General features: G+C 35.3%; 1 protein-coding gene across 7 annotated transcripts in view; it reads right to left on the reverse strand.

Annotated features, from left to right (window-relative positions):
- MAP3K7 (mitogen-activated protein kinase kinase kinase 7) overlaps positions 1 to 24,958 on the reverse strand; it is a 45,925-nt gene that overhangs the window by 13,453 nt on the left and 7,514 nt on the right. For 3 of the 7 annotated variants that reach the window (XM_054820245.1, XM_054820240.1, XM_054820239.1), the window contains exons 2-12: positions 21,254 to 21,364; positions 19,540 to 19,605; positions 18,566 to 18,611; positions 17,761 to 17,899; positions 16,504 to 16,628; positions 12,909 to 13,037; positions 10,674 to 10,804; positions 10,191 to 10,272; positions 8,876 to 9,027; positions 8,094 to 8,253; positions 5,422 to 5,502 (exon numbers count right to left, since the gene is read on the reverse strand). In XM_054820245.1, the coding sequence (XP_054676220.1) occupies positions 5,422 to 5,502; positions 8,094 to 8,253; positions 8,876 to 9,027; positions 10,191 to 10,272; positions 10,674 to 10,804; positions 12,909 to 13,037; positions 16,504 to 16,628; positions 17,761 to 17,899; positions 18,566 to 18,611; positions 19,540 to 19,605; positions 21,254 to 21,364 (1,222 nt within the window). Of the gene's footprint in view, positions 1 to 5,421; positions 5,503 to 8,093; positions 8,254 to 8,875; positions 9,028 to 10,190; positions 10,273 to 10,673; positions 10,805 to 12,908; positions 13,038 to 16,503; positions 16,629 to 17,760; positions 17,920 to 18,565; positions 18,612 to 19,539; positions 19,606 to 21,253; positions 21,365 to 24,958 lie in introns of those variants that run through there. The other 4 variants (XM_054820241.1, XM_054820242.1, XM_054820244.1 and 1 more) reach the window with 3 other exon arrangements.

Consider the following 24,958-nt stretch of genomic DNA (forward strand, 5'->3'; position numbering starts at 1 on the left):
CCCTGCGACCCTGCACACCACAGCCAACCCAGCTCAAAGCCCTGTAACAGGCACCACATTTTTAACCTTTTAGATACTTCCTATTCAGCATCACTCCCATACGACTCCACAGCCTATCTTGACAGGTGTTTTGATTTGCAACAGTTACTACGAAAATGTAAGGCTACTTAATATTAATCAATACATTTAATGGTATCATACTTTAAATTTTTAAATATAGGTACTATTACATGTAGGAACACATTACCACAAAACAGCAATACAAAATTCTCAGTGTCACTTTACCAATTCATCATGACATTTTATAGTCTAAAATTTATAGACATTACTATGAGAAACAAGCATATAAGAAAATCAAGAACGATTCTAGAACGGGAATATATTGTTTGCTCTGACTACAAATGAATTTGAATTGCAACTTTTCTGTGGTCTTGATCTTTTGCTTCTGAAATTCAGGGAAAGTATGTACTTACCTAAGTGACAATAGCTACGATTATGTTTAATACTTTGATATTAAAGATTGTGTGAATGACAAATCTACGTCAAAATTTCTGAACTTGTTCATCTGCAGTGAACTTTTTCACTATCTAATAATTTAACAAACAAGATAATACATTTAATAGAATTCTGTGCTGTGGATACTTCATCTGGCTGCCACAGCTCATCTCAATATTCAAGATATGGGCGAGCCACCCATGACCGATACAAAATTATGTGCACGTTTCATTCAACAACACTGTTATAAAATTAGCTCAGCTGAAATAGGCTTGCAAAAATATCTGAAATTCTCATTTCAGATTAGCAACATTTGTGAATTTAAAGAACCCGGCACATGTGTTGCTGAAATATTAGAACATGGCTGCCAAAATGTTAAAATAATCAGGGTGGGGTGCAAGAAAGAAAAGAAAATGCCTTGGGAGAAGAAAGAGGGGCCAAAACTACTGTGTTGTAATAAATGAACACCTTTAAATGAAATATCTTCAAGTTAGCAGCATGAGGGAAGAGCAAGCTCTACTAGGCAATGCCATTTTAATTAGTGTAACTACTGCAGACATCTGGCAAATAGCTTAGACAAAGCAGAAACAGACTACAAATCAACAAATACTTATTGCTCCAGATTCAAGACAAATTTAAATTGAAAAATATACAACACATAACCTTTATTTGAAATGATCACTGCTACTTCTCTATGCTTTCCTCTCACAGTTTTGATCTTGTTCTTACCTCTGCATCTATTTAAAACTAATTCCTTCTCATTATAAAAACTGAGAGATTTGTAAATGTGCAGAAGTTAGCATCAGTAGCTTGGTGCACTACGGTAGGATTTCAGTGGTTTACAGGATTTTAAGATTAAAAAAAAATCAAACATCACAAACATATTTCCTGGCCTCAAAAAAGCCATTTCACATACCGTTGTTTATTTTTTAAAATGATATTCAAAAGGAACAGGTAACTTCCACCTTGTGCTGCCCCACACACTCCAGCAAAAACAAAATCTACAACTTATTAAGGCTTTTGATCACTGCCCCCCCCATCAAATATCCAGACCAACTCCTCTCCCTGCCCTTTAGCAGATACTTGCTGTCTTTTAGACTTCCTTATTTGCCCACAGTACACTCTCTTCCTTACACACCTACAAGACCCAAACCTCTCTCAGTGCAGGATGATCAGTGAATGTAACAGTGTTAGAAGACATTTTTAAAAAGTTAAAACATTGATCTGAATACCAGAAGAATGAAGTGATCTGGGGAGAGAAGAGTGGGATTTCTGGCTTATATTGGGTTTCAAACTAGATGGAAAAACTACAGACCTAAAGGATCTATAATTCCTACACACTTCCTAAAGAAACTCAATAAAATGTGTCTATCCTGAGCAATCATTTATGCAGTGTCAATGCTATAAAAATCTTAATGCTGTGGCACAGTTTCAGATGACAAAATTACAAAGCCAAATGCATGTGTGCTATAAGCATGAGATGTCTAATGTTGCCAGTGAGTGAAGAGGCTGTATTGAAGGTATATTTGCTAGATGCTGCTTGACTGGTTTGTATCGAAAAGGTGTTCCGATTATTTTTCTTGATCATGTTACAAGCTATGATACTTAGATTTTGTTGTTTGTTTCTTTAAATGTATAGCTTCTTCAGCCTTTTGTACTTACTAAGGGTTTTTATTTTTCATATATATATATATATATAAGAAAATGTTGGTGTTTATCATCTATATATTATATGTACTATAAATTGAAAACAAATGTTGACACTTTACTTGGCTACCTGGTTGCAGGACACCACCACTGAAAGCTCATTTGCCAAGCTGTTACAAAAAACAGGAATTAGTTGATGCATTTTTTCAGTTTCTAAGTTTTGTAAGCTAGTAACACAAAATAGCATCTTGAATGAAAAAGTTCTAGTCACCCTTATTTAAACCTATTTAGAAAGAAGAGCAAATATCTATTAAAAACTTCTGCCAACACTTTACCTTCAACTGATAAAAATTTGTATTTTACCTCCATGGTAGCACAATCAGTTCATAGATGAAAAGCAGCTGAGGCAACACATTACGAAAAACCCCAATGATAGCAGATAGTACTCATACTTCTAAAATAGCCCTGCCCCAAAGCAGCTGACTCATGGTAACATGCCTGCATGGTGCCTCCCCTCTCCTGGGAGCAGCTGCTTTACCATGTGCTCAGCAGAACTTCAGGCACCAGCACGGACCGGGGCAGCACTCGCGCTGCCCTGGGGACGGAGACGGACGTGCCCAAGGAAGTTCGGAGGAGCTGGGTATGTGGCAGAAGCGCTAAGGAACGCGACGGGGTGGGATTGAGACAGAGGTGCTGGTTTGGGGGTCTTGGAAGCATAACTAGAAGGGGAAAAGCCTGTTAAGATGCCAGGACCAAAAGCCTTGTGCTGAGAGAGTAAGGAAAGGAAAGAGGTGAGAAATAGGCCACGTTATATTGTCTTTAAGAGAATAACTGAGCAAGGTACATTCGAATAACTGCTCTAAGTATATAGATAAATATAATTAGTTTACTGGGCAGCTGATCACATCTTTGTCATGTAAAAATTAATCTCTTTTTTTCTGGTCTTGAGATTCTTATGGGAAAGCTGTTCTGACAACTAGAAAACTTTTAATATACAGCCCAGGCTTATTTGCAGACAATTTATAACTTTTTTTTTTCCCCTGCAGTGCCAATGCTGTCTTTTAGCTTAAGTAGTGTCCTCTTCCTTGTCTTCATCTGCAGATTCAGCTACAGAAAAATAATTATTCATTTCTCAGCTTTCATTTTGCAGGCTAAAAAAGCCATGCTTTCAGATTCTTCTTAATATTCTCCATACCATCCTAGTAGCTTTTCTTGCTATTATTTCAGAGTGCACTTATGTTTCTTTTACATGGCTGCCCAGAAGAGCATGTTGAATTCTTGATCAAACCTCAACAGGGGCCTGTAAATAGTGCTTCCTTATCTTTCCTGGAAACAAACCCCAAGATTTCACAGTTTGTCACAACTGCATTACATTAGTGGCTTATACTACCTGGGATTAATGTGCATGCATCTGCTATGGTCCCATGTCATCTTACTAGAATAAAATGTTGCTAGTGTATGACCCACAGTGCACGATCCTGGATTTTACCCTATTTCTACTTTTTTTTCCCCAGTCAAAACAAAGCTCACCCAATGCGATACTCTAATCCTCCTCTTTAGGAATACTTGCTTCTGATAAACCATTAACAGTGAATTTCTTTATAGCTTATTTAAGACTTAAATACCTTCAGAGTAAATTTTGAGAAAAGTCATTAGTAAGCTTGCTCCAATCCTACGCCTTCTTTCATTTCTACAGGTTGCTATTTCTCTTGTACCTATTCCAAATTCACCTTGGAATTCCCATCCTGTCAAGTTCAATTAAAATAGTCCAGGTGAAGAATATCTAATTGATTTCCTCTGTCTAAATAAGTAAAACCAATAGACTGCTACAATTTATTTAGTAAAAAAGAGCATTTTATTTCACTGACTCTGTAATTATGCCCTAAGAGTTTCAGGGTTTCTTGGAAGCCTCAGTGCTGTTACACACAGACAGTATGCACAGACAAGAGGCACTCAGTTACCTTCTAGAGCTTATTTAGCAGGCTCTCATCGTGTGTTGACACTGCAAAACTCGACAGACCACTTTCTCTTTCCTTGCTCTCTCAGGATTTCATTTATGTCATGGCAGGCCAGGACCATTTGAAAATTACAGTGGAAAGCTACACAAGTAAACTGTCTTCCCAATTTGTTAGCTTCAATGCCAAATAGGTTTACTTTTCATGGGCAGTGCTATTGTTCTTTGGAAACTACTGTTTGACATTCTGTATTTGTACATGTAAACTTCAATAAAGTTATTTGAAAGAAACTTTTGTAGAAAACTATCTTTTGCATTCAACTTTAAAATACCAAACAATGTCAAGATTTACAAGGAAACTTCCTCAGATGACACAAATTTAAGAGTAGGGGGTCCACAGATTTTAATGGATCTTTAGATTAGCAGAAGATACTATTACTTGCATCTTCTGCCTCTGACAAATCACTTTTAAGCGACTGCTAATGGTATACCTATCACAGTTTGAGATTGATTATGCTTATTAGTAGTTATTATTATTATTAGGCTTTGAGAAGTATGAAATGAAAGAAAGCAAGCCACTTTGATTGCAAAAAAAAGGAATGGGAAAGGAAAACGATATACTGCTAACTAAATATAGACTTGGGATAGATGAGAATTATTCATTAAAGTCCCAACTGAAATTACCAGCTATAGTACCTGATTATACCGATTTAATTCCTGTCAGAAGCCTCTCCTAATAATTTTAGTTTGCATTAACTTAAACACAACAGACATACCTCATGCAGACGCATTTTAGCTCTAGAAAAGTGTAGTCAAATATAAGAACTACATAGATTAAGCATAATTTTTTTTTTAGTCACAGGTATCACGAAGATTTGAAGTTCTGTACATAATGTATTTAAGGTGTGTTGTTTTTTTTCCTCTTAATAGTTGATTAGATTAAAAATGGGTGATCAAAACCAACAAAGATCAGGGCAAGACAGTTACCTAGACAGGATTTTTTCAACTTAAGTCCATTTTCACCAAATGAGGTATTGTAATAAAAAGACTGCATATTTAGTTTTGCTCTACGACTCTTTACATCAAGATCATAAAGACAAAAAATCCCATATCAATAAAAGTAAATTCAAACTAGAAGATTGAATCCCTTCCTGATAAAAGTAAGTTTGTCCTAAAATATAATGATTCTCTTTACAGAGATATGAAAAAATTATTGAAAAATTTCTAGTTCTGTCCTAGAGCAACTGGAGCAAGAAGTATTTTTAGCAGTCTGATCATTATTCCGGCATCTTAACCAATTGACCCGTTCACCTGGTCTGCGATACCTGGTATGATGATCTCAGGGACATCCAGAATGTTGCCAAATGAAGCAGTTTTACGATGGCCTCGTTTAGGCTTGGAATAGGCTGAAAAAATACACATATACAATACACATGCAAAACACTAAAATGGCAATAGCAAAATTATTAAATTCCTAATATTGCATTTTTCATAAACTTGGTTAAACTATAGATCATGCAAAAATGTGTCATGCAGAATAAACTGCATTGCCTTTCACTCATGCTTACACATAGTAAAGCAACTGTTAAAAAGCAAAAAAATGCAGAACTAGCTGTCATTACAACACTGTGTAATTAGTTACAGTTAGCAACACAAAAGTCAAACACAGAAAGCAGCATGGCAACAAGGAAGGGAAAACCACATATAATTATCCAAACAGAGAATAAATTATAAATTATTTCAGATCATCTGTGTATTCAGAATAAATTCTTGATTGCCTGAACTTATATAATATTTTCTCTATACTGCTGGGTACAAACTATTTTATAAACAAGATTAATAGTTGGGATCTTCTGTTTTTTTAAATTACCTACTTTTAAAAGAAATCTTGTCTGTCTCTGAAAAAATGCTTACTCTGACTACATTTGACAATCGTTCCTGCCTTTCATTCTTTTGTCCTATTAGTGAAGATTTTTTGGTTTGCAAACTGGATATCACTACCAACCTTCTCCGTTTTGAATGATGTTCAAGAAACATTATATACTTTGGAATAAAATCTAATCAGATTTTTTTTTAATTTTACTACTTGTATAGTTTAAGACAAATAGTTCCTATTTAGAGAAAAGTATGAATACATCTCCCAAAGGTAGAACATTGCAGTACATCCATCTCAAACTTAGTAAGTAATGGTGATGTGCATTATGTGATTTACTCTTACACTTAATCTAGTGATAGAACGAGAAGATTCGGTAATTCTTGACCTGCTTTACTCTTAACAACAGACTAATTCTCACTCAGCCACGCTTTTTTTTTTTTCAGGTTCACAGCATATTATTTCTGTCACACAGTTAACAAGATTAAAAACCAAAGCAAAACCAAAACAGTGCTGTTTCAGCTCTTTTTCTAAAAGTTAAACTCAGATGGGTTTGACCTCATTTTTAGTAGTCTACTACTGTATGAAGTGATTTCTTAAAAAAACCCCAAACCTAGTATGTTCAATAAGTATTTTAGTTTCAAAAAAAAAAAAAAAAAGAAATCCTACAGTTGTAACAACAAAAAAAATTCTTAGAATATTCTGAAATAATAATTACTATTCAGAGCAACGTACTTAAGGAACACAAACCAGGAAAATTAAAAAGTAACACAAAGGAGGGCCAGGTTATCTCCACTAATGTCAAAAACTTACATTGACTTTAGAGTGTCAGTGACCAAAGTGAGTCCTGACATATTTTAAAATAAAACCAGCATGTTGTTATTATCAGGTAAGTACACAGCTGCCTTCTCTGTTAGGAAACCTTTAGAGATATTCAGGGTGAGATGTGATACACAATCATCCAGTCAAAGACTGACAATACAAAAGACAAATCTTGGAATAAGGCTTTAAAATAAGAACATAAAAGTAAAAAGTGTTTAGGGCAAGATAAATACTGAAGCTACTCATGAAATAATATTTACTAAAACAAGATCCTGGAGTAATCATAATACAATGAAGAACAAAAATGAAATAATCATGGTGCACAAGAAAGCCAGAATACAATGAATATTTCCTTATTAATTAAAGCTACTTGATTACCCTAATTTTCAGACTGGTAGAAAGATACCAGAACAGCTTTGGACTAACCAAAGTAATTTTGTCTGATTATTTAAATCTGTGGTTATGTACCATAACAAAAAAAGAGTTTCACATATGAAACTTAAAACTTGAGGTTTGCATAAATTAACAAACAGTATCTTTGATGAAGAAGAGAGACAAGAAAGTGTTTGCCACATATACACATTTTTATTAATTCAGTCTTCTGGGAAGAATAAAGATTGCTTTCACCATAAAATGACGTATTTATACTTACACATAAATTCAAATTCACTCAAGGATTCAATGTTTAGACACAACAGTTTATAGCTACCTGAAGCAAACCTGGCAAAACACCTGTAGTTTGTTTTTTTTTTTTTTTTTAAACAAAAGATACCAAGGCTTTGTTAATCTGATGAATAAAATCTAATGAAGTTTTTCTTTCTGAAATCTGTCAAAGTGGCTTTTAAAACTTATTTAGGAACATGCTGAACTTTAAACCCACCTCTTAATTTCAAAATATTATAGGAATAACCTTGAAGAAAATGTTATTTTAGAAATAATTATGCTAGCAGAGATGGAATAACATTATTTCAGATGCAAAGGAGACAGTTGTGCATTTGAAATGGGATTGGTATTTACAAGTCTCATAATGATTTTTTTAAAAGGTAAAAGTCTAATTCAACAAAAGTAATCTCTTCCGCAACCTTAAAAGTACCCAATTAAAATAGTCAACAAAGTTGAGTGCACAACCATGAATAAGCCATTTTCCCCCACAATTAATAAAGGACAATAAAGACTACGTGAAAAGTTAAAGTATTTTCATACAACTAATGGTATTAACCTCCTGTAAGACTATGCATGTTTTACATCTTGCTTCCTCCTTCCAGTTCCTTAGTCTATCCCCAAAACATTCTTTGATTTTACCTGTGATGGAAGCTATTCTTGCTTCTATTTCGGACATATCAGCACTCATCCTTTTGGCTTCTCCTGAAACAAGGGCTGACTGTGGTCGTGCGCGAACATCTGACAAGCTCTCCACACTACTCCCACGAGATGGGGGTAAACTCAAACGGCCAGGATCACCCTGTTTCAACAATCACATTTTTAAAAAGAAAACAAAAATATTCTGCAGAAGCCATTCCATGAGATGCACAGTATGTAGGTTAGAAATATATTTTATAATGTGTATTTTAAAAATGACAAGATTTAAAATTTATAATTCAATAAATGGTAATAATTTACCTATTACTGGCATACAAGAACCAAGTATCTGCAACTTTCAAAAGAATCTAACTTTGCGCAGATAAAAATTGAGTAGAATTACACCAATATTGTCACAAGAGAATCTTTGTATTTTTTCATCCTACCTGAAATAAAACATAGTATTTTCAAAATTCACATAAATGTTTAATCCCTTCATGTCATACTAATATTTTGGTTCTAAACTGAGGCAGCAATTTTCAAATATTTTTTTTTTTTAACCTAACAATTCCCTTTAAATATTTTATTGGAGATCTTATTAGAGCATTCCAGTTTACCTTTTTGGAATCATTCCACAGTTTGCCATCCCCTTTCATGTTCTTTTCCTATAACTAACTGACTCCAATTTTGTCCTGTTTCTGAAAGAAGACACTAATGGTTCGTAGCAGTTACAACACTTTTGTCCATTTCATTATTATGGGTCAAAATTGTATGTGTTGGCTTACCGGCTGCTTGGCTGTATTTTTCATTTGCTGTGCCAATTTTGACTCTAAACGTTTAATAGTGTCATTGGTAGAAGCTCCTTGGAAGTCACTTGGTTCCATGTTAGCATCACTCTTATTACTTGTGTTTGTAGAAGTGATGTCCATGAAAGAACCTAGAAATCAGTAACAAGGAAAAACATTTGAGAATTTCCATTAAAAATACTAAAGTGCATCTCCTCACTCAAGCATTCTCAGCAGTCTAACTTTTCTTTAAAGCAACACTTCTGAAAACTTTTAGAGAAAGACAAGCTCCAAGATTGCAACAGATCTGTTAACGTAAAAAGTAAAAGCAGTGAAAAAGACAGAATACTCGACTAGGTACTCTGATGACATTCTGAAGTCAACTTTAGCTTGCTCTGAAATTGTTGGGGAAGATGTTATATTAACAACACAACCAGCAGCCTCATTCACAATTAATGACAAAGTCCATCATTAACCACAGAGGAGCACAAATGCCTGAAAAATAAGAAAATATATATTCACAACTTAAAGTGATAAACCATATCTTAAAAACATGTTCTGAGGGGTGGAGAACAGCTAGTGAGGTCGGTACAACGCTACAGCTGAAAAGATTTGGTAATATGCAGGTCGCTAAGTTTCAAAGTAGCCAAGGAAACTTTATCCAAAATAACAGCAATTTCTTTGGAGATAGAAAACAAACTGACCAAGCAGTGAAAGGTAAAGACAGCTAAGATTAAAAACAACTAAAGTGGGAAAACTGTATTCTAAAAAAACGAGACGACCAAATGATTTTTATTTTCTATTATTAAAAGGGTTTCTCTGAGGGCAAGACTACCTGAAAGCCTAGCCCACATTTTGTTCCATTCACCTTTCTAGAGCTTTCCTTGTGCTTAATTTAAATTACTGTATTTACTGCGTCTTAACATAAAACAACTGCAAGTTTAAATTGTAGAGTTCTCCAGCTTTCAAGAATAGCTAACTCCTAAACATTACATATGAGTAAAAGTGTGTCAATTGCTAGCAACCTTCATGTGGAAAAAAGAAAGAGACCTTAAACCTAGACATTCAGAGACAGCTTTTATTATACGCTTGTTCTCCATTAAAGGTGCACTTCAGCAAAACCATTTGGCTGAGAACACTAAATATGATGTGGTATGAAGTCTTAACAAAAAAAAAAAAGATTCCTGAGAATGCTTAAGATTTTGGAAAGGTTACCTTTCCCAGTTTGAGTTCAAAATCAATATGAGAATGTGCTTTATAATCCCTCTGCATCATTTCATGTTCCTGTTCCTGTCTCTTATTTATGCAAGTGTACCTGTACTAGTGGCAGAGTTGCTTTGGCCTTCATCTGAATACTGGCATGGATACTGCAGAGGTTCATCAGCTCCTGGAAAGTACTGTGAAGAAACAGCAATGATTTGATAAAAAAGTAATTAACAATTGTTTTAAAATTATTTAAATAGTACCTCAAAATAATTTATAAATATAAACTATATATTATGTTTACAATAATTTAGAAGAGAAATAAATGCAATTATCTTCAGTAATACATGAAAATACACCTGTGACTATTTTTATTGGTTTTCCCAAATCTGTTATGAGTTAGTATACCTCTCTCATAAGGAAAGGAATGATTTCCCTTCTCTACAGTAATAATTTGATAATTTTTATCAAAAAGAGGAGAGAAAAAACATGCAAGCCCACCTTTAGAGTGTGATAAAAGGCATACCTTTTATAATTCAATTTACCAACCTAATAGGTTAAGAAATGATTAAGATACTAAAATAAATTTTTATACCCGCATCAAGTGTGTCATTATTTTAACAATTTCCTCCATGGATGGTCGTTGCGAGGGATCCTTGGACCAACAACGGGTCATTAAACTCTCAATTGGTTTAGGTAAGTTTTTGATCAGTGGTGGCCGAGTACCTGTAATTGAGATTAGAAAAAACCCTTCATTTGTTAGCAGATAACCGACAGCAACTGATCTCTCTCTGGTATTTTGCTAAACACACACACACAGGAAAACATATAGTTAATTGAGGTCTGAAAGAACTGGCCTGTATTTAATTTTCTCTCTACAAACAGAAAACAGACAAAAAAGTTCCTTTGCACTACGTACAAGTTATAATTACATACAAACAAGTAGAAAGAAAATTAAACTTTTCCTTCAGTAGTGGTTTGAATAAATACACTGACTGACCAAATACAACATATTACAATGGCTAATGAATATGTTAACACTATAAATAAATATTTTTAAAGCTCTAGACCAAACTAGGAAGCAAATAGTAACAGTCTTTGGTTCCTAATGCTGTACTCACAAGAAGAAAGGAACAAAAAAAAAAACCAAAGGAGGAAAAGAGTATTTTTGAGAGCTGATTTTGCTCTTAAGAACTTCCTGAAAAATTATTAAGCACTGGAACTACCAATTTTGGGTGACTTTTTAATGGTCTATACACATTTTTCATTACATATTTTACTTCAACTATTCAGCTGTTTTTTGGTTCAAGTTTCTACTCTTTTTACTATTTCAACAATGAGTACAATTAATGGACATCCAGTTGTGTTTAATACATGAGATGTAGTAATATTTTGCATAGAAAGCAGCAAGTACTTAAAAATGTATTAACCATAACAAGTAATACATGAAGTAAGAGTGCCACAATAGTTTCAAATGAGATGAAGCGCACTAACACTTCCTTCCTGAGAAGGAAAAGAAGAAAAGAAAAAAAAAAAAAGAGATAAAGAAAAAAAGAGTAGTTTTTAAAGCTAAAGTAGGGACAGACAGGGAATTTGTCTTCCCCTAAAGGATACACCCTGCACCTTACCGAGGCTTTCTGATTTATGACTACTACATTTATGCCTACTTTTACAGTTAATGTTTTTATGCAAGGCACTTATCACTCCTAATCTCAATGACTCGTGTCCTTGTAAAACTGAAATTACTTTCTTCATTCAAAAATGCCATTTGCAAACATCTTTGTGCATTATTATGACTCTAACGCTCATCCATCCTATCACTGTCTGCCCCTTTCTCTTCTTCATCGAACAGGATGCCTGCGCTCACCTTAAGCTTCTATCATTTAGTACTGAAGCAATGACACTCAGGCAGAGTACCGGCCTTCATTGCTTGTTTGTTAATGACATCTTCCAAACAAGTTCGTGCTTTCTTTGATGTTGTCTTTCACAAATGGCAGAAACTCTTTGCAGGCATTCACTGAACTACTTCACTATCATTATTTTATTCTTCTTAAAACTCTGCTTTGCCATGGTACCTAAAAACACACTGTTAAAAAAGTTACACCACTAGCATGAAGTCTATTATTCTGACCAATGTTTTACCACTGTTTTCTTTTGTCCAGCTGAATCCAACCACTGTCTCCTGTTTATATTCTAAGCTCCTGATAATCTGTTCTGTATAGTACCTAGCATAATAGAATCCTGCTCCATGACTGCAGGTACCTAGATATAAAGGTAAACCAATTCAAACAGTAGAACAACAACAACAAAAAAACCCCACCAAAAAACCAAACAGATGAAAAACAAAGTAACATTTTTTATGCCTAATGGTCCTGCAGGAGTTTGACAGTTTCTAGCATTTCTAAAGACAGGTCAAGTTACTTAAATTCACACATTTACTGTAGATGTCCAATAAGAGAAAAAAAAAAAAAAAAAAGACAACTTGGCTAATAAAATCATCATGCACCCAGACAGGGGGGTTGTGGGTTTTTTTGTAGCACATGATTCAGATCACTTTTAAAATGGAGTGTCATAACAAAAAGAACATGGCCCTTTTCCCTTGTTTGTTCATAGGCTAGTTACATGTAGTAGGAAATGCAAACACTGTAGCAGTCAAATAACACAAAACCCACAGTGACACAAAGTGGCAGTGTCTTACTATTAAGTCTTTATGACAAAAATTCATCTTTAATGAAGCAACTAGTAACTTAAAGCTGCACAGTTAAGAGTGTTTAGCAAATTTATAGGTCAAATATACAACTTAAAATGCAATAAAGTATTTTCAACTCACCATTGTGAACTGCCCACATTATGCGGAAAGCTGGACCACCAATCTCATCAAAAGGTTTCCTACGGGTGATTACCTCCCAGAGAATAATACCCCAACTGAAAACATCACATTTTTCACTGTAATTGCTACCTGGAAGAAAGCCATCAATATAATTTGTATCTTTTCTATATAATATATTAAAAAGAAGTAGTTTGAGCTGACAAATAGCTCTATATGCTTCCTTTCACTTCACATTCGTTTTGCTGAGAAAAAACAGTTTTCTAAAGCTGGCTGATGCACGCTAACTTAAGTCTGAAATCACTTGACAGTAGGATCATTAAGAATGCCTCTCTCTGGAAATCAATCCTTTTCACTTGGAGTCATCCGGAAATGATAAAATGCGTCAGTTTTCTTATATACTATAAAATGCAATTTATTAGGTTTCAAAGATCTCTTGCATTCAGGATTTAACTGACTATGCTTACTTCCTCTCAATAATCTTCAGCTTGCTTCTTCCATGCTAGTCACAAATGCCAGCCAATAACATCTCTGTCATAGCCACTCCTCTTTATCAATTACAGGTCTTTAGCAGAACTAGTAAGTTACCATATGAACAAATGAGCAGATTCCTCAATTCCTTACCATCTTATTTCCTGCCTGTTTATTATTCTTACTCTTTTTGTCATGTCATTAAAGTTCTTTGACCACAAATTGAGTATTTCTAAGACTCCTGCTAAAGGTGCAGAAGACATGTAGGTGATACAGAATAATGAATAAAAATGTTCAGAGACTGCAAAGAAAGAATGTATGCTCTGTAACCATAACTCATGCAAATACTAAAAAGAAATGTGAACAGTTAGTGACTTGATAATAAATGTGTGAATATAAATGATAGAGATTTGCTCATCTGTCTTCAAACAAGGATCAAAATTGGCATCGAGTGGCCAAGAGATTTTTTGTTGTTCATACGTCATCAGAAAGCATCGAGACAAATCATTTCATAAACAGTGGAATTAAAGCAGCCTAGTTTCATGTGGATAACCATCACATAACATCCAGCTGCAACCGGGTCCACTCTGCCTATGAGCCATCTTCCTCTGCCCTCATACCTACGACAAACTGTGCAAGGAAAGCAGCATGTTCTCAGGCCGGTGTCTGCAGACCAGCCAGTTTGCAAGGCAGACAGGAGAGAGCCTGCAGCACGAACTGCAAATCCTCTCCAAGTAAAGGGACTAATTTGGACTTCTCCCAGCTACTGATTTTACAAAACTTTTTAAGAGCTTGGTATCTCTCAAACTCTTTACACCTGTATCACATTAGCCAAATGTGGCTAACCAGTTCAAAAGTTACTGAAAGGGAATAGCAAAGTCAGCTTTATCAATCAGCTTTTTTGAAACATGCTGGGGAAAAAAGGTATCTGTTAACAATGGCAGATTGCTAAGGGAAGCAAAACGGTCCTTCTTGTCTATGCAGCCACAGCTCTTCTGTGTAACACAGCCTATGACAGGGAAGTGGTGTTATTCTCCTGTTTGAGCAAGGAAATTCTATTTTGTGGCTGAGAAAACTATGGCTGAAAACTGAGAATTCAAAAGAAGTGAGAGAGTATTCTGTATTGTTTCATTATGTGACAGACCAAGGTAGGATAACAGATAGACACAATCGTTCCTCGATTTATCCAATTATCCCAAAGCAATTTTAAAATAGTTTCTTCTAAAGAGAGTTCTGAGATTAGAGCACTTGTTCTCTTTCTCTTTATCCTGATCTAAATTATACTGTTTTCATTTAGATTGTGTGATCTGTACAAGGCTTTAGGTGCCCCAATACTCAAAATGGGCAGAAAATCTTAATGGGGCAATTATTTCAGTGAGCACTCTGCCATTTACAACAGATACTTCTTGTGCCTTTATTGTTCTCATCTAAAAACATTAGTACTAGAACTGTACTAAAATAACATTAGCATTTATTTCATTGTTGAATTCTGATGCAGTAGCAAAAGCAAACACATTTTTAACACTTGACATAGTTTTAGTAGTTTAATGACTGTTTCAAGAGTAACGTGATATGCTGCATCAGAGAAGCTACTAGATTCCTTTCTTTCCTTGATACTTGTATAAAGATTTGAGTCATTATCAGTAAATGCTTTCAGAGGAAAGTACACAAAACCAACTGTAAACTGAAAGCTTTTGCTGTGTCCAACAATAAATTTACAATACAAGATTTCTTTGTTCTGCCTTGCTGAATTCATACATCAGAGGAATTAGCATATGCACTGTAAATCCCTACTACAATACACTTATTTCAAAATCTGGTTTAGATTAAGATTTTTCACTCAAAAAAATCTAGCTATAACATGGATTGTCCAATTGATTAGTTCTAGAAGAAAAAAATTATCTCTTACGTATACAATTTCATTTAATCGTAAACAAATGTTAAGAAAAGAAGCATTCCTAGCTAGAGTTAAAGAAATAGAGTAGGTGCCTCGATATTAAGTGACATAATGGAAAAGTTTTAGGCACCAGAATGAAACAGATCACCCTTGGGTGGGTCCTATAAGCAATATGCAGGAGAAAAAGGTACCTTCAAAACAAAAGCTCCAAAGGTGGTGTTCAGGAGGAAACACCTCCTAAAAATGTATATGGACATATATAATTTGCTGCTTCTCTCTGGAATAAGGACAGTAAAAGAAAAGAGGCCACTTGGATCCAGAATCTGGGAAACCCCTGCGGCACATAGGCACTTGCCAAATATCTCAAACCCAGGACACTGCCTTCCTAAAGCAGGAAGATGATTTCTCCAGACCACTCTGCTAATCACAATGATAATTTAAGGTACTGATTGTCTAAAAGGTGTTTAATTTGCAATCTAATATTGACTGGATTATTTCTCTGCTAATCATGCAGCAATTATAGCTACCTAATTATCAAGTGTCATCAGTCTTCTTCAGCTACACTCCAAGAAATAGCTTGTTTTCCTACTTAACTAAATTAATTGTTAATAACGAGTTCCTCAGTATGTAGGACTGAGGAAGTACATCAAATCTCTAGATTACCAAAAAGCAAAGATGGAGTTACAAGAAAGCGGGGGATTGAAAATGAAGGCAATTATCTTCAATTTAGAGACACTAAGGGAAATTCTAAAGATAAAAGCTGATCAGAATAGGGAATGAAAGTAATGACAGTATATTTAAATGTCAGAAGAGTTTGAAATGACTTAAGAATCTCAGAAACTGCACAATCCTGGGGAAATAGCCCTCTGGCTGTGTTTTACTTGCTTACAAAAGAAGAAACAGCAGCTGTCAAAGTACTTCTTATGTAAATCTCAGCAATGACACAAATAAAGGTTCCACATCTTCATGTAATTAACTAATACTAACATGATAGAGTCAATTCAGTGCTGCTCTTCAAAACTCTGCATAATTACTTGGCAATATAGAATCGTACCGATTTTTAAACAAACGTTAGACTTCTGCCAAGACTCTTTCAGCTGTTACCTCAAACTTTAGTACACTAATTGAAATAAAGTAAGATTACATTATGCTCTTTTTCCTATACCAAATTCATTCACAGCTACATCCCTAGAAAGAACAGATAATATCAACACTGTAAATTATTTTTACCTTCAAAAACTTCAGGTGCCATCCAAGCAGCACTTCCCTTATTGTTGGTCATGTGTGTTTGAATATCACAGGCTGTACCAAAATCACAGATTTTTAGAACTGTCCCCCCAGCTACCAAGAGTAAACTGTCAAAGAAAAAAAGCAAAACCAAAACAAATTAAAATTGTAGGATGAAACAGTCTGGTAATAAACCACTGATTTTTTTATCCCAACAACTATCATTCTAATATAGTTAAGTATCTAAGGCTTTGCTTTTCAGTGCTTTAGTTTTATAATTTGAGAAATAAGTAAGGTCACTTGTGCCTAATCTGAACATAGGAAATAATCAAATATATAGTAATTTATTAATATTTCTACATGCTAAATTTTAAATAAATATCGTTAGACATTGTAAACCACTAAGCATATATTGACAAAATTAGTCTTTCAGATGCCAGAGGCTGAAAAACAAGTGCTGTAACAATTTTACCAAAAGAAGAACAATCAAGATTCCCATTAATGTCAGTCAACGTAGCTATTTATTTAAATGAAAGCACTTGAAGTTACATGTTAACAGCTCTATAAATCAAGACTGGGGATACAAGAAATAAGTCAAGATTTAAAGCATAGCTTCATGTTGTAATTTTATCTGGTAATAACTGCAAACTACCACCAAAAGGGGATGATCCTGCTGATCCCCAAATCTCTGTTTCCACCTAATCTGTGGAGCCAGATCTGAAGCCATAAAATGAGTCAGATCAACAAATTGACTGGGCAGAAACCTATTAATTTTTGTTTTAGTGGAAAGTGATGGGAGATTCTGGCAGGGGTAGTGGATCAGGCAGGAGGTGATAGAGGAGGATGGCCAAGTAGGGAAAGAGCCCTAATATATCAGATGCAACATGATATTAAAACCAAGTAAGCAAACATGCCCCCCTCAATGTTCTCTTACTGAACACCACAACCCATTGTAAAATTGAGGTATTTTAAAACGCCTCTGATTAGAAGCCCTATCCCTACCAAAATCCTCTTCCATGTTGCAGGGCAGGAGCAGGATATTTTTGCAGTTTAACATAAAGTAACTGGCTACAGTTCATTTCCTGTACCATGCACCATCATTCTGTAACCAAAGTTTCAAATGCACAGCTTTCATTTAAAATACAGTACATCCAATAAAGTTACTATGAATTAAAGATATCTTTCAAATGCAATGAAATTATTATAAATGATCTTAAATTCCAATTATAAGAAAATATGAAATATGAGCCATAAACCTACTTTGGTGGTTTCAGGTCTCTGTGAATTAGAGCTTTTGGTTTCATACTGTGGAGATATGCCACTCCTTGGGAACACTGTAAACACCAACTCATGGCATGTGCAGCAGTATAATGAGGCAGAGGTTCAGCACCATGCAGCACTGCAAAACAAAGGCACAAACTAAAAAGAACTTTATTGCATATTACAACAGATATAACGGAGTTAACAACATACCAGTCAGAAGGCTCTATGGAATCTAAGTAATTATCAATGCCTCAGCACTGCAACTGAACATATCCTTCCGCAGACTGTTAAAATAATGGAAATGTCAAAATATTTTCCATTTTTTGATAATAATTTTTGATGTTAAAATTGAAAATGAAAGGTGTTGCTTATTCTCAGCTATCCCTGGTAAAGTCGATGTTAAACAAACGCTCAGGGAATTTACAAGTTAAGGAAGAATCATTTCAGATGTTCCACTGGAAAACCTTAAATAACTTGTATAAAATATAACAAACTAATATCAAGAAATAAACCAGTGGATTGAAAAGTGGTTTTTAAAAGCACACTCCTTTCTCCTTTTTTTTTTCTTTTTTAAGAATTTCAAAGAACCACAGAATGGTTGGGGTTGGAAGGGACCTCTGGAGGTCCACCAAGCAGGGTCAAGCAGGCCACCTAGAGCCAGTTGCCCAGGACTGTGTCCAGGTGGCTTTTGAGTATCTCCAAGGATGGAGACATATGCATGAAACAACTTTATATTTTAGATCATGTTTGCCCTAACACTAGCCTTCAGCTCCAGAAGACACCATGTTGAAATGATACTCACCATTGTACAGAGAACCTCCTTCAGCATACTCCATAACAAGACACACCTTTGGGGGGGGGGGAAGGGACAAAAAATAGGGATGTTTTAAATGTAGGGGCGGAAAACAGCTTATTTGTAAATTGAAAGGAAAGTTCTTTGAGAGGAATGGCAAAGTCTCCATACCTAAGCTAACGGAAAATTTAGCTATGAGGTAGAGAGTCAGTGTGAATGGTACATATTTACATATAAGAAACAGAAATCGGTTTTATAATTAGTTTCTACTATAAGTTAGGAAAGAAGAGAATGACCTCCCCCCAATCTTGAAGAGCAAATGCTGTCTTCAAACTGCAAGTCATTTGCCTTTACATTTTTTTTAGTGGCTTGCAAAAAATTTTAAATACAATGTCAAAAGAATTTCAGTAGTACTAAGGAAAAAGGGATGCAGCATTATTTTAGCTAATTAAATAGCCCATACTAGAATTAGCCAAGGATACATCTGTCCTGTCACAGTACTTGCTTTTCTGCTTTAAGAATTTGTGGGACTGTTTGCAGCTGCGACAGAAAGAAAGCAAATTCTGAAAATTGCATATATGAGAATAGGAACTGATTTACAAGCTATGAATCATGTGTGGCTAATGTATTTTCTTTTTCATATTGCTGATTTGCAAGTAATAGGACTGTAGATATGAATGACACTACATATTTAATACACCAGATGCCGTTCTGACAAAGTGAAGTATAATCAGTGTTTAGAAACAGCATTTGAGGTTTTCTTGAAAGAATTTCTTTCTCGTAGCAAGGGAAAAGAAAAAAAAAATCCAAAAACCTGAAAATATCAACCAACCTATATATCTGTATATTTCCTTATTACAGCTAAACCATACAAAATATATATAAAATATACATTTTTGTATATAAAATACACATTTTGTGCATTGATGCTTGCATGTGTTAAGCTAGTCACCTTTTGTCATGCTGACAAAGCTGTAACTTACTGGGTTTAGACAGGCTCCATATAACTTGACAATATTGGGATGGTTTACTCGTGACAGTTGTCGAAGCTGCAATACAAATCACACAATTTCAAACCATGGGAAAAAAAGGCTAATGCTTTATTTTCACATCTATAATTTATACACCACCACAGCAATTAGAGTTTTGTGTATCTGCATAACCCTAGATGGTGATTTTAAGAATTACAAGACTGATATCCCTGTTTGCATTTTAATTTATGTAATTAGGTTTGTGTCTAACTGGAGCTGTATTTAAAATAAATTTTAAAGAAATTAAATTTAAAGAAAGTATTTTTTTCATGGTGCAGTAAAAAACACTCAAGTCATAAACTGTACAACTATAACCTCTATAGGTTCAGTGCTCTTCTTGGAGCTTCCAATTTTGGAATCCTGATTGTCTGACTTCATAAAAAATCTGAATCATAATGGCTTTATTCACTATATAGAACATTGCTGTTCTTAAAAAAACCAAAACCAAACAACAAAAAAACCCCAAACTCCACAATCCTATAAAATAAGTCAGCCAGTTTAAAATAAAAGTGACATAGTTCCAAGAACCTACTGCTGCTTGTACTAATTGACAATCAGACTATTTTGCACTGAATTGTTCTTTACCTGTAGATAGTAGAAGCAAAAAGGATTTCTTTTTTTTTTTTTTCCCTTTACATGGACTGCTGAGGCGGCTTATGCTGTTCATCATCTAGGGAGCTAGTGTTATTTTTTTCCGTATACTTCCTAAGTTCTAAAAAACCAGAATGGAGTATCAAAACTGATGCTTGCACTGTGTAGGGTTTCCTGAATCCCAGTAATTACTGAAGTATTTCTGGCCTTATCTTTTCAGAGTTCTTTCTAACACAAAAATGCTAAGAGACTGATCAGATCTACTCAGTATTAGACTCAAAATAATAACATTAAAAACTTTCCATGGTAATGAAGAACACATAAATATTTACACAGAGGCCTATTACAAATATGCTTCCTTTAACCCTTCAATGTGTTGCATTTTTAGTTCCAAAATTAAGAGATTTATTTTTAACATATTTTGTATTATCTTGAACATCCTAGGTTCTTACTGATTAAGTAAGCAGCATGTCACAATATATCTCATTTAAATTACACAGCTAACTTTTGATTCTAGAAAATGTTCTGTATCTTGGGAAGTCTATCGGTGTATCTGAACTACTCAAGATCTTTCTGAAGAAGTAGATATTAAATGGGAAGAGTGATTGCCCTTAAATGAGTTACATGTATTAATAAACTTATATGCAAGTACAAATAACTAAATGATTAAAACTCTGAAAAAAATAAGAAACAGTTTCGAGTATGGACCTGATTGTATGAAGAACCTACACTGTAGCCCCTAGAAGTGTTAATCAGCTCTGGGATTTTGGTGGGTATTTCAGCTGCACCCTGACTCCACACTGGGACAGAATCCAGGAGCTGGTGCATCCCTGACCTGTGTGCCCTCCTCTCTCCCCCCTCGCCTTCCTGTTTTTATGGGAAGCAAAGCAAAGGAGCTGCAATGTGCTCTGACAGGTGTTCTGTTCTGCATGACAAGGGGTTCAGGCCTGTACTGGGTACCACAGGCTGCATCTACCTTGTAATACAGACATAGCTTTTAGTACACTAAATACACCCATGAATTTAAGAAAACAAGTGCTACCGAACCCCACGTTTTCCAGCAAACTTACCGTACCTCTACAATGAAGGCTTTTCTTTCAGATTCACTTTCTATTTGTTTAATGGCTACATCTTTAGCTCGCCATTTTGCCTTGCAGACCACACCAAAGGCTCCTCTTCCAACAACCTAGCATAAAATAACATGAAACATTTGAGTTAAAACTTGAAATGGTTTCGTTTGTTGTGCAGGACTTCACAGACAGAAAATAAATTTACCTTAGAAAAGTGAAGGCACACAGTATCGTGTTTTACAGCAGCAATTTAATATTATGCCATCAAAGCATAACTGGAGCTTAGCTAAGCTTCCTCCAGAGATCATTTACAAAAGAAATCGGAAAGCACAAATACAAAACATTTTATTATTAACACGCAGTAACAGTATTTCACAAAAACATGATCTTAATTATTTCAAACAAGATCTGTTCAGAAGAAAGTTAGGGCAATGACGGCAAATTTATTTTTATAGATTTGACCAGTGAAATTGTTTTTATCTGCTGTATTCATTTATGCTTGCAAGTAATAGGAATTCAAAATTCTGAAATTTAAATGCATATGCAAACAATTCCACCGGACTATGCTGAAGTCTGGATGAGGTGTTTGATGTGCTCAAAATTATCCTTCCATTTTCTCACAGATGCCTCAACAGTGTAAGAGCAGTAAATTCTCCTGAGAGTCCTCCAAATAAGCACAGTGTCTGTATAAACTATGCTTTCTCCATTTTTGTTGATGTCTGCTTTCTAGTTTATTTGGAATTAACACTGCCTAAAAATATATAAAACCAGACAAGAGTAGTAACTCTTCACAGTAACTTCACGTAAGCAGGAGTAGTGGCTTCTGCATACTACATTATTCAAGAATCCTTTAACATTTGCTCTGTAGGAGATAGTGAATAACCACACATTTCCAATGCTGAAACAATGCAAACTGCCTGCTGCCTGAACGCTTATCCTTTGAGGAAATAACATTTAATAATTTTACCTCTTTTATTTTGAGATGCCCCCTAATATAGTAATAATCTGGAACGTAAGTAAAGAGTCTGATCAAGAGAAAGCAATGCAGTAGCCAGGAAGGTACAAGCACCAGACTACTTGTTAAGGCTCCATGTTAAAGCAAACTATCATGTAAGTAAAACATTCTTGGGTTAGGTTCTCGCTACATGATTCCCAGTAAATAAATAAATAGTGAGGCTGATTTCCCCTGAGAATGGGGTAGATAAGGCTGCAGGTGCATAGCTCATGACCTGCTAAACTTTCAGACTGAATATGAGAAAGTCTGCAATCAAAAGCACAATTTGAAGAGGGGAAAATTAAAAAACACAAATTAAAAAATAAACAAGATTTTGCATTAAGAAAGATGAGAAAAGGGGAAGTATGCTCAATAGTTTTGTAAGGTTACGTATGGATATGAGAGACAGTGCTGCCCAGAATGGTGATCAATGGCATTTTCCTCTCTGCTTTCCTCAATACACATAAAGAAGTATTTTTCTCATTTACATTACAGCATGCACTTAGCCTTCCAGGGTCTCCTGGCTTCTCACCCTCCACAACAGTGGTTCATAGACTGAGTCTACCACAAGATATCCACAGCAGATCCACAGAACATGCCCCATTCTGCCTCATGTAAAATGGGACCTGTCGATTGTAACCTCCTCCTCCCCCCAGCTACAGTATAGGGCCTTGACTCTTCTCTTGATATAACACACACCAGCTATTTTTTTTTGCAGTCCACAACTGAGATTGGAAACACCAACCCATATGAATGACAGTCAAGCAGCCTACAAAAATAGTACATACAAACAAATTGGAAACAGTGAGTCACCTAAAGACCTAAAAGTCCCAAACAGTCTTCCTTGGTATTTCTTCTTCTCTCTCAGACCATATTTTGAAGAAAATTGCACAATTTCTTGGGGTTGGCAGGCCCCTCACCACTTTCTACTGGCATAAGAGTTGTCCATTACAACCCCTCTACCCACCTCGCACAGTGCATAACCAGACCTACAGTTTAAGAAAAATCTCATCGGTCTGCGTGTGTGCCATAAGTCTGCATTTCACAGAAGTGCTGATTTACTGAGCACATGGAAATCATCCAGTGTGCAAGCACATGTAAACCAGATAGCAGCCTGCTCACGCCTGGGAAGTACTAAGGACAGACAGTTAACGAGAAAAGGATGCCACAGAGCAACTCGGGCAGGATGAACTGCACTGGAAGTAGCAGATCAAGGTCTGCTGCTCCCCTACGATATGGAGGTATCTGGTCAAGTAACTGGGAAGAACTCTTCCCTCCACTTAGGGAAAAGGAGGTGTGCATATAATGACTTCTCCTAGCTGGATACAACTGGCCTTATGGCACAAGGCTGAGTGAGAGTCCTTTTCTCAATGTACCTTTTCTTACACTCTTCCATGGTTTTTGACCATGGCTCTGTATTTAAAAACAAACAAAAAAAAGGCACAAATATCTCTTGCATTTGATTCCACATGGTCAAATTCAGCCTATAAACCCAATACAATTGCATACTGTTCCCCTGAAGATAAATCCATGACCATCTGCAAGTTTAATACCAAGAATTTGTACATGTATTTCCAACTCACATACTACAGAAACCATTTTTCAATTTTGCTGTATTTTTAAATAGCTTCTTCATTAAAGAGAATGTTAAGATAAACAAATGTACCACTCAATGGGATGCTTTACATTGTGCCATGAATGTCACAATACTCAGGCTCTAGTTGAAAAGTGGAATAAATTCCAAGAATCACATGTACTTTATGAAGTCCTGCTGACGACTGAAAAAAAAAAATTTAAAAAAAAAAATCAGTGTCAGGCACCAACAGGAAGAGCTTACTAAGCAATCTAAATCTTAATTACGTAACAGAAAGATGTGAGAGACCATCAGATATATAAAGTTTATGGTTGGTGAAAAGAGTTTGATAAATGACTATGCAGTCAAGGTTTCATAACAATTTATCAGTGACTTGGTGCCTGCTCAGGCAGAAGGTTGAACTTGAGAAGAGGACACGAATGCACTGAATATTTACCTAGGATACAGGGAAAACAGAGAAGAGCCGATCCTCCATTAAAGCAGCTCAGCCTCTTGGACAGCATATGAAAGGAGCAATGACAGATCTGATACAAACTTGAAGTTTACCGTATGTGAAAGGCCAGTATGTCTTTCCTACTTAATCTGGAAAAACTATCTTACTCATCGTAAAAAAATCCTTTATAATGGACAGAATGGAGCTTGTGGTGGATTCCACTTACATTTTGGTTTTTTTCATGTAAGTTTTCACTGAACTTATTCATTACAGGAGTAAGTCTTAGAATTTGTTAGAACAGTTTAAAAACTATGTAGTTTCCTTCAACACCATGTGCTAGAACTAAGTAACTTAATAGCACAGGAGGGAGGCGCTGCCTGAACTTTAGTTTCTTCACGCTCATTCCTTCTTGTCCCCTGCTGTTGGTGCCACACCATATGTTTGGGCAGTAGTGCATATTCTGAATTATATGAAGCACAGTTAATGGAATTATTGACACAACAAATCAATAAACAGAAGTTGATCTGTGGCACTGTGTATGTTTGGAAAATGATCTAAAAATAAACACATTCTTTTAGTAAAAGATTTTATCCCCCTAAATATCTTCTAGGAGAAAAAAGGAAATATAGGGCGGATGACACATTTAGAAATAGAACACCAATGCTTCTACTTTTCCACAGAATAGAATT

Source organism: Grus americana, chromosome 3 (genome assembly GCF_028858705.1).
Source record: "Grus americana isolate bGruAme1 chromosome 3, bGruAme1.mat, whole genome shotgun sequence".
NCBI classification, from domain to species: Eukaryota; Metazoa; Chordata; class Aves; order Gruiformes; family Gruidae; genus Grus; species Grus americana.